At 37.6% G+C, this 9690-nt stretch overlaps 2 protein-coding genes across 3 annotated transcripts; both read right to left on the bottom strand.

Moving 5' to 3' along the window:
* Positions 1–263: 263 nt before the first annotated feature.
* Positions 264–2040, bottom strand: LOC121742450 (protein DELETION OF SUV3 SUPPRESSOR 1(I)-like). Its single transcript, XM_042135586.1, has 3 exons — positions 1950–2040; positions 1730–1829; positions 264–601 (listed from the first exon to the last, which is right to left on the bottom strand). The coding sequence occupies exons 2-3, from the start codon at positions 1821–1823 to the stop codon at positions 471–473; spliced, it is 225 nt and encodes a 74-aa protein (XP_041991520.1). The 5' UTR covers positions 1824–1829; positions 1950–2040; the 3' UTR covers positions 264–470.
* A 1006-nt stretch (positions 2041–3046) lies between these two features.
* On the bottom strand, positions 3047–5968 carry LOC121811361 (post-GPI attachment to proteins factor 3-like). Of its 2 annotated transcripts, none has more exons than XM_042212203.1 (6): positions 5829–5968; positions 5091–5191; positions 4671–4932; positions 4375–4580; positions 4027–4214; positions 3047–3515 (listed from the first exon to the last, which is right to left on the bottom strand). In XM_042212203.1, exons 2-6 carry the CDS (start codon positions 5189–5191, stop codon positions 3229–3231), a joined length of 1044 nt encoding a protein of 347 aa, XP_042068137.1. In that variant the 5' UTR covers positions 5829–5968; the 3' UTR covers positions 3047–3228. The 2 variants fall into 2 exon arrangements, with proteins under 2 accessions (XP_042068137.1, XP_042068138.1); XM_042212204.1 differs by having other exon boundaries at positions 4375–4571.
* Positions 5969–9690: the final 3722 nt, after the last annotated feature.

Here is a 9690-nt window from a genome sequence, read left to right as displayed (position 1 = left end):
TCGACATCAAACATCAAATTTTACGTAGTGTTATTTTGTGAGTAAAATAAAGAGAATAAAATCAAAAGGCGAGAATAAGTAAAAAGAGTAATATTTTTATATTTAGACATAGCACGTTTTATATATGTAAATATAATAGTACTATAAGTACAAAAATTTAAACTTTATAAATAATACAGTTAGGTTTAACATACACGTGTATACATATTAAACCAATACAAGTTTTCACATATCTTGGAAAGGCAGCAATGAAAACTCCTCAATTTAAGAATTTTTGTAATCAGAACTGAATCGCACAATATAACCAAATCACTGACAACATGTGTATTTTCATTGTTCGAACTATAAAGATGAAGGTGATATTGCCCAATTAAAGATATTCAGAAGCAAGAAGATGGCAAGTCATTATACTAGAGTTTGAAATCAGAGTTATATATCCAAAACATACAGCAGACAACTCAAGTTTTGCCCTATTTCTTCTCAGCATTGCTGTCCAATTCCCTCCTCAGCTGCAGGGAGAAATCATCAGTGACATCATCATCATCCCAGTCATCTTCCCATTGCTGAGCTACTTCTTTACCTTCCTCTTTGTCCCCCCACTCTGAGAAGAATCAGAGAAAGTAGCACACGTAAAAAACCAACTCGAATAAACTGTTTCAACGATATGGTGATAATAAACTAACAAAGAACAGTGGAACAAGGAGCAGAGAAATACAGATAGAATAAGAAGGAAATAAAAACAAATTTGTACAAAATATAATGAAAATGGTTGGTAATGATTAATGAAGCATAAATTACTCAGAAGTTCAGAGAAGGATGTTTGAAACCAGATTTCAAATTTTCTTCTATCTAAAAAGTTAATGCTTGAGTAAGAAAATCCAGCTTAAGAGGCCAGGTAAATTGGAGTACATTAGTATTTTACTAGTATTATGTGATCAACATAAATCAGTAGAGACTATATAACCGACAAGCATAGTATCGAAGTGTATCTTATTAGTTGCTGTTTGGTTCCCAATGTCCCTTCCCTAGCAGAAGGGAACTTTTCTCTACCTAAGAAAGGGTTCCATGATAGGATTCCATGTCAAGTATGTTAAGTCAATGACAATGTGATTACAAACCACGAAGCCAAGCATGGGCTACAAGTTCATTGTTCACAAACAATTATAAACAGAAAGGCCTAATAATAATTCTAGTCTTTTCACATAAGTAGCATTTAGTTGAAGCTCAACTCGAGATGCTCCAAACTTAATTTGGCACATAAATTTCCAATATAAAGAAATTTCATTGTTCATACTAGTGATTAGCTAGAATCAAAATGGTAGCTGTATGCATTGGGGATTTCAAACGCTGCTTCATGGTTTATGGACCTGTCTCATTACAATTTACCAGAGCCCCGTGGTGATGCAAAAATTTACTCATAGAGAAGCAAAAAATACTGCAAAATCACCCAGACAGATCTAGATATCATAAAAATATATTTTGAATTCACTCAGGGAATAATAAGATGCAACAGATTATACTCAGAAATCAAGAGCGAATAAAATTGACTAACTTCAGTAGCGTTCTCATGATTATAATCTCAGGCAACAATAAGATGCAAAAGATTATACTCAGAAAAAAAGGAGGCATAAAATTCTTTTCGTGATAACGAAGTTAATCAACAGAACATCTAGCAAAAGGAGAAATCAAACTTCAGCAGTTAACTAAACCCTAAAAAAGAATTACCAACCTTGACCGATTTCAAACTCCTCAAATTCATCATCATCTTCAAACAGATCCATCTTTACTTCGTCTGTAGCTGGCTTAGCTTGTTCGGTCGCCATTTCAGCCTTGCACAGAGATCAAAATAAAATCATAGACGATAAAATTGCAGAATGTAGAATTTCAAGTTAATTCATGATGAATGGAGGAACTAATTGAAGAAAATAATGAGAGAGAGAAACACTCACTTGGAACTGTTGAGGGTACAGAGAAAAGAGGGATGAAGAGCTGTGTAGATTGTAATGGCTGTTCAATTCCTCGAACCCTAATAAATAAATTAGATAAATTACAACTACGTCCCCAAAGTATATGTAATTTACGAGAATCGCTTGTGGGATATTTGGATTTGGGCTTTCTTCGGGCTGCTTCTACCACGGGTTTCTCATTGATAAAAAATTAATTTAACTTTTATATTTTCCAGTTACTCCAGATGTCAAATGTCTCAAATTCTAGTAACAATGACACAATCGATAAATTTTTTTTATCTGTCTATCAAAATAACACTTTCTTTCTTTTCCTAAAGATGAACTTCGGAAACAACACAAGTTTTAAGTAAAATTGGTAAGTAAATGAGAATAGGATAAAAAATGGCTAGAGTTAGAGAAAGGAGTAGAAAAGTAGTGAAATTAGCATGACGTGTTCACCCTCCATGAAATATTCTGGAAGGAAATAATTCTGGAAGGAAATAATTCTGTGGGCCCACTGAGAAGAATTAAATGTAGTCGTTTAGTTTCTCTGATAAGTGGGCTGGTTTTAGTCAACGTGATATGTCCATTTTCAATTGAATGGACCAAGTCACCCTCCGTCTTTTCCATATTTTGTGGGGAGCGTGAATTTGTGGGGGATAATTGTGTAAAACACCTCTTCAAATCATGGTCAACATTTGCGGCCAGATTTATAAACCACCCTCAGTGTAGGATATAATTCAGGGTAAATATTAATGAACAGTGCGGGCCTGACATATTATCTTGGGCCTTCACGTTTTGACTCTGGGAAACTGAACGGCTGATAAACCCATGAATTACACCCAAATCATGGTATATCATGGAGGGTGAACACGTCCTAGTGGATTATGGAGTCCATTTACTAAAGTGGAGAGTTTCTATTTTCAGGAAACAGATAAAAAAACAAAGAATTTCTATTTTAAAAAATAAATAGACTATGTATAAAAAAGTTTGATTGTCGAATTTCAAGTATGTTTGGAAATAGTTATCGGAAGGAATACTTAATTTAATATTTATATTAGTGAGAGATAAAAGTGGATATTGTTGGATATTCGGAAAGATAACATACGTACAAAAAAATTACCAACCAAAGTAGCACAACTCCATGTACAAAAACCAGTGAAAGAAACAGATTGTGATAAACAAAGGTATTGATAAAGAAACCGAGGAAACTACTACAGTAAAAGGTTGTAGAGAACAGAGAAGGAAGATGTTATATGCAAATCCAAATGGGCGGCAGACACTATCGCACCTTCTTCAAGAGGTCGGCTGTTCTGGACTCCGCATCATACTTGATGAAGTTCCACCAAATGTATGTGAGAGGGATATTGGAAGCTTGCCAAACAGTTTCACCATGCACTATTCCTTGATAAGGAGGGAAGTCTAGCATCTTCCCCACCACACCAAATGCACCTCCCAATACCACCATCCACAACTTCCATCTGCACGCAAGATCCGTCGTCCCACCCCAAACTGCCCAACTCACCGCTTGGGCAATGCCCATGCCAATGCACACTTTTGTATTCCACTCTGTCAACAATTTTAGAGGGTCACAACTACTAAACCTACATGTAAGTGTTTAGCAGAACCATTTATTTATTACTCAAATAGACCAATAATGTTGTTCCCTGTTCTCACTGTGCTACTCTCAAGTTTCAAAACACTAGTTCATATGAGGTCTCAATAACATGAAAATGCGATGAGATATTTCTATAAGCATTTTGAGCCGCTTAGTATGATGATAGAAAATTTTGAAAAATCATGAATACGAACACACATCTATCTATCTTCACATACTTGCAAGCAGCACATGAAGTAAGAGTTCAATAGACGCCTAGTGACATGGTAGCTTAAATGCACATATGTCAAAGGTTTGCTTCTTCCATTCTTTGCTTTTTTTTTTAACTGGTGTATCAAAGTAAGCAGTGATATGCATGTTCAGGAAGGACTTGTGAGTTGTGACAGAGAGATACCTCTCAATGACACATACTATACCTATAAAGATAACAGATCATATGAAGATAAAGATGTGAGATGATACCATAGTCCATGTTATAGTTGCAAAGAAACAAAATGTGTGTGGTGGCAAATGCAAAGATTGGAGCAGCAACCATGACTCTGGCAGCATCACTTCTTAAACCAAAGCTTCTAATGTTTGCCAATATAATTGAGTATCCAAGAAATGCAACAACAGATGAATACTCTAGCTTTTCTGTCAAGGCCATGTCTCTGCATGGAAGGTTTAAAGGTGTCAAAATTTTTCCATTTAAGTAATTTGTCTGGACAGAGTGTTATAATGTTTTGGATTAATGTACATTTTTATCTTCCCTAGGCTTAGTGCAAACAGAAATCAAGGATAACATCATAAAATCAAATGAAAAATTAATACCGGAAGTGGTATATTGCGCTCCAAAACCATGAATTCATAGCCAGGAGGCCATAGACTTTAAAGAGGCTAGCGTAATCATAAAATGGCGTCTTGTCCGGTTTCAAAGGCAAGCTGTAATAAAGAAGGTTGGAGAAAGAACGCCAACCATGAAAATGCATCACAAGGTTTAGAGCTGAAATGGCTACAGAGATTGGTTCCTGTGCAAACTGAGGAAATCTTATCAGTGCATACATAAAATGAGACAAGAGAATGACAGATGGAAGAAAAAACTTGGCTCAACTCTTAAGGCAGCCAACCTGAAATCCATATTGACACCGAGAAGGCCATTTTCCATGATATTTAACAGGCTCCAATCCAAGTTCTATTCTTTCTTTTTCTCTGTAAAGCATACAATGGTAACGACAGTTACCTTGGCAGTCCCATTGGTTCCACCAAAAATAAAGATTCTTTATCTTGTACCAAGAGCCATCAAGGAGAGAACCATCTGAAGCCGAGTTGCAGCACGAGAAACATTTTGCCCCAACACAACCAGTCTTTTGACATTGTGAAAAACAAGCCCTGAAAGTGTAGAAGTTAAGGTTCAACCTATAGCAAAATTATAGTATGAGCAGTTGATTTGAACAAAATATAGTAAGTTGACTCGGTAAAGTTGCTTAATGCAAACAACTAATTTATCTTCAATGCCAAACCAAAAAAAGCAAAGGGACGAGCTTTACTTATATAATTGGTCAGAATCACCAGGATTAGGACTGGCTTCATATACTCTGACAAGGGATGAGAACACGAAAAAGCATATAATCCAGCAACATTTGGCCATCTGTACACAAAATTATGCCAATTGTATTTGGTTATAAATAAGGAATGAAGAAGGTCCACGCATGGAGATTAATGATCCTGAAACTCATAAAGTTTGCCTAATTTTTTCATTGAAAACAAATCACGAGTTCACAATCGAGAAAGGAAAGTATTATATACTGTAACACGAAATAGATAAACTGTAACATGAAATAGCTGGTGAGTGATTCGTTTGCTCAAATGATTCTTACTTGAGCCATAAAACATCTAAATAGTATCATCAATCAAAACGATCAGAACTTTACATTTCTAAACACATTAAATGCAAAATGGTCGATATATGATATTAATTTATCAAGCAATTAGCAATGATCAAGTTCCATGCTTGAAGATTCAATCCAACATCTTTTATGCATCTATCAAACAAACTGAAATTACTGATCGATGTTGTTGCAATTCTACCATGACATAAGATTTATCCATTATTAAAGCAACATCAACTATCGAAATTAAAGTGGAAACTATCTTGTGTGAAATTTTCAACATTGTGTCCACGTTATAAACAAAGGAACATATCTGATTTAGGTCACGCTATAAACAACTCAGGCCAAATGATAATTAAATTAGAGAGGAATGGCGGATTGTAGAAAATGACATACCAGTATGGCGACCGTGTCCAAGAATTGATGAGATTCCGGAGTCAGAAGAACAAAGAGAAGTTAGAAATTTGGTGAAGGGAGAGGAAATAGGAGGGAAATAAGGCATAAAGTTGAGCTCTTTCAACCCTGGAAATATGGAATGGAAGCATTGAACAACTCTCTAGCACACTTCCTAAAAAATATATTTGCACTTTATTAGAAATGTGCCACTCACGTGGGTAGGCAATGCAAGAGAAACCATCATTGATGTGGGCCGGCAAGAGAAACCATCATCGATGTGGGTCGGAAAGGGCATCGGTCTTCCACTCGTGAGGTAGATAAGAGATAAAGAGAAAACCATCATCGACTTGGACCCGCTCTGATACCATATTAGAAATGAGCCACTCACCCCTTAAAAGGCCTCATAAGGGGGAGGGTTATCCACACTTATATAGATTAGATGGGATCTTCACCAAGTCGATGTGGGACAGAATTAGAGAATTTAACACACTTCATTTTAATTTTATCATGCTAAAAATGATTAATCATAAAAATCAACCGTTACACTCTTAATTCATTGGACCGTATATATGAAATTTCATATTAAAACACTATCCCCAAAAAATAATAGTCTTTGTTTTCTTATTGGTTCCTCCAAACAAATTAATCTTAATATATTTATTAATTTTTTTAGTAAAATGAGTCTCAATAGAATTTTCTACTGACAATTGTTTAATCACTTTTTCTCTATCTCTTCACGGTAAAATTTGAAAAATGTGTGTCATCCACATTTTAAAATCATGGATAAAGTTTTTGGAAACATTATGTACTTCCTCCATCTCATTGCAAGTACTATCTACGTCTCACATTAGAGCATCAGCAGTGGCGCGGAGCTCCCGGCGGAATTCCCAAAAACACCTCCTGCCATATCATACGGACTTCCCACTGCACAGTGGCGGAATTCCCCGCGGAATTCCCGACGGACTTCCCACAATAAAAAAAAATTCACAAATTCACAAATTAAACAATTTCCGGAATTAAACAATTAACGGAATTAAAATTTCGACACAAATAGGAAAAAAATCCATTAAAAAAGGAAAAGTACATTTCACCAAATTAAAAAATATATATTTCAATAATTTAAAACTACATCAACGACGACCCCTCCGCTGCCATACTTCTTCAATAATATCTTTATGGAGTCGAACATGAGCTTGTTTTTGGCGCATGTCGGCAAATGCACGGACTCGATCGACTTCGTCATGGGGTATCCTCATGCATACATTGCTAGTGGCCACGCCGTGGCTTAGACCCGCAGCATCAGCATCAGCATCATCATTGGCCCAATCAGTCAGTGCTGGACCTTCATCTTCGACAATCATGTTGTGCATGATAATACATGCGTACATGATGTCGGCAATGTTGTCAATGTACCACAGCCGTGTTGGACCCTTCACTGCCGCCCATCGAGCCTAGAGCACACCAAATGCCCACTCAACATCCTTGCGCGCTGCCTCCTGACGACCCGCAAAATATATCTTCTTTTCATCCGCTGGGCATCTGATTGTCTTCACAAAGACGGGCCACATAGGGTATATCCCATCCGCCAAATAATAGCCCATGTTGTGTTGGTTGCCGTTGGCGACGAAGTTGACGGCCGGACGGACGCCCATGCACTGGTCGTTGAAAAGGGGCGACCACTGGAGGACGTTGATGTCGTTGTTCGATCCGGCTACTCCAAAATAGGCATGCCAAATCCACAACCGGTAGTCAGCTACCGCCTCAATGATCATCGTGGGATTCTTGGCCTTGAAACCAGTAGTGTACATCCCTTTACAGGCAGTGGGGCAGTTCTTCCATTCCCAGTGCATACAATCTATGCTGCCTAATATCCCTAGAAACCCGTGTTGATTCCCGTGCATAACCAGCAAAGCCTGACAATCTTTGGGGGTAGGCTTCCGAAGATACCTATCCCCGAATATCTCCCTAACGCCCTGACAAAAATACTTCAGGCACTCTCGGGCAGTCGTCTCGCCGATGTGGAGGTACTCGTCGAACATATCGGTCGCGCCTCCGTATGCCAGCTGCCTGATTGCGGCAGTGCACTTCTGAATCGGCGTGTGGCCGGGTTTACCAGTCGCATCCTCCCGCACCCTGAAATACCCGTATCGACTCTCCAAAGCGCCCACGATATGCAGAAAGAGCGAACGATGCATCATAAACCGTCGCCGGAATAGGTTCTCCCCAAACCGTGGCTCCAGTGCAAAGTAATCCGCGTACAACCTATGGTGGGCAGCGAGGTGGTCTCGGGGTACTATAGTGCGACGATGGATGGGTCGAGGCACCGCGGGCGCCGAGGCCGCTTGTTCCTCCCTCTCTGCGGCCTCCCGCACACGTGCGTGAATCATTCGCATCATGTGTTCATAATGTCCATCACTACCACTACCACTACCACTACCGGCCATTACAGATATATAAAAGAAATTTAGAGAGAGAGAAACTTGTTAATACAAGTGGTGCGAATGAAATGTAGTTCAACGGGATGTATTTATAGAAATAAAAGAAAACATTTAATTCAATAAACGGGAATTCCACGCGGACGTCCGTGGGAGTCAACGCCATGGCGGACGTCCTCACGGAATTCCCCGCGGAATTCCGCGGAACGCTACGGAACTGCGAATTCCTCGACAGAATTCCGTATCTGTGCATGCCACGCACAATGGCAGACGTCCGTCACGGAATTCCCTCACGCCGGTGGGAATTTCGCGGTGACGTCCGCCACTGCTGATGCTCTTAAGTGTCACATTTAATGTGGGCACGAGTTTTAAAAAATGTAAAGAAAAGTGAGTTGAATAAGTTAGTGGGCTATGAGTCTCACTTATATATATTAGTTTTATAATAAAATGTTAGTAGAATTGGTTGGTGGAATGTGGGGTCTACTTATCATTTATGGAAAAAGTGAAATGTGACTCTTATTGTGGGACAGACAGAAATAGCAAAATGTGACACTTAAAGTGGGACTGAGGTAGTAATTGATTTCCTTTTTTTTGTCCCATTACAAGTAATTAATTTTCATTTTAGTTGAAAAGAAAATATCTATTCTCTCTTATTTTACTCTATCTTTATCTCTCCTAGTTTATCATCTCTCCTGCTTTATTATCTCCAACTTAACACAACAAATATAATTTTCTTTAATCCCATGTCAAACGAAAATCAATCACATGCGGTGGGACGGGGGAAATACTTCCCAAAGCTAAAGGCCTTAGATTGAATTTCAGATGTATATATGTTTATTTGTTAAAATTTTGTCGAGAAATAATCTGATTCCTTGATTTATAATTAAATAAGTAGGGTAGTGATAAAATGCAAACTCATATTGTACAAACTTCAAACTATGATCTAGACCCTTATAAAATATGAATAAATGACAAAATAGTAGCAATAGAAAATGTCAACACAGTGTCAACACAATATCAACACAGCATCAACTGTTGACACTGTGTTGACATTTATGTTGCTACTATTTTGTCATTTGTTGACATTTTTAACGGTCCAGATCATAGTTTGGAGTTTGTACAATATTTAGAGTTTGCATTTGATTACATTCCTAAATAAGTAATCAAAGTCCTGAAAATAAATTAAGTACTCCCTCCATCCTATAATAGGAGTCACTCTTTATTATAGGCACGTGTTTAAGAAATGTAAAGAATAGTGAATTGAAAAAGTTAGTGGAATATGAGATCCACTTTTTTGTATTAGTTTTATAATAAAATGTGAGTGAAGTGAGTTAGTAAAATATGAGACTTAAATAATAATAATAATAATAATAATAATAATAATAATAATATTAATTATTATCCATTGATGTGACACGTGGAGTTAC

The sequence above is a fragment of the Salvia splendens genome, chromosome 7 (assembly GCF_004379255.2).
Source record: "Salvia splendens isolate huo1 chromosome 7, SspV2, whole genome shotgun sequence".
NCBI lineage: Eukaryota > Viridiplantae > Streptophyta > Magnoliopsida > Lamiales > Lamiaceae > Salvia > Salvia splendens.
The sequence above is the reverse complement of the archived record's forward strand: the minus strand, read 5'-3'. Positions and strand labels throughout refer to the sequence as shown.

Excerpts from the sequence above, each read along its gene's own strand:
- LOC121742450 (XM_042135586.1), bottom strand. The coding sequence starts at position 1,823 with ATGGCGACCGAACAAGCTAAGCCAGCTACAGACGAAGTAAAGATGGAT. Across the intron at positions 602-1,729 it reads GGAGTTTGAAATCGGTCAAG|AGTGGGGGGACAAAGAGGAA; the intron begins GTTGGTAATTCT and ends GATTCTTCTCAG.
- LOC121811361 (XM_042212203.1), bottom strand. The coding sequence starts at position 5,191 with ATGGCCAAATGTTGCTGGATTATATGCTTTTTCGTGTTCTCATCCCTT. Across the intron at positions 4,933-5,090 it reads GATTCTGACCAATTATATAA|GGCTTGTTTTTCACAATGTC; the intron begins GTAAAGCTCGTC and ends CTACACTTTCAG. Across the intron at positions 4,215-4,374 it reads AGCGCAATATACCACTTCCG|AGACATGGCCTTGACAGAAA; the intron begins GTATTAATTTTT and ends CCTTCCATGCAG.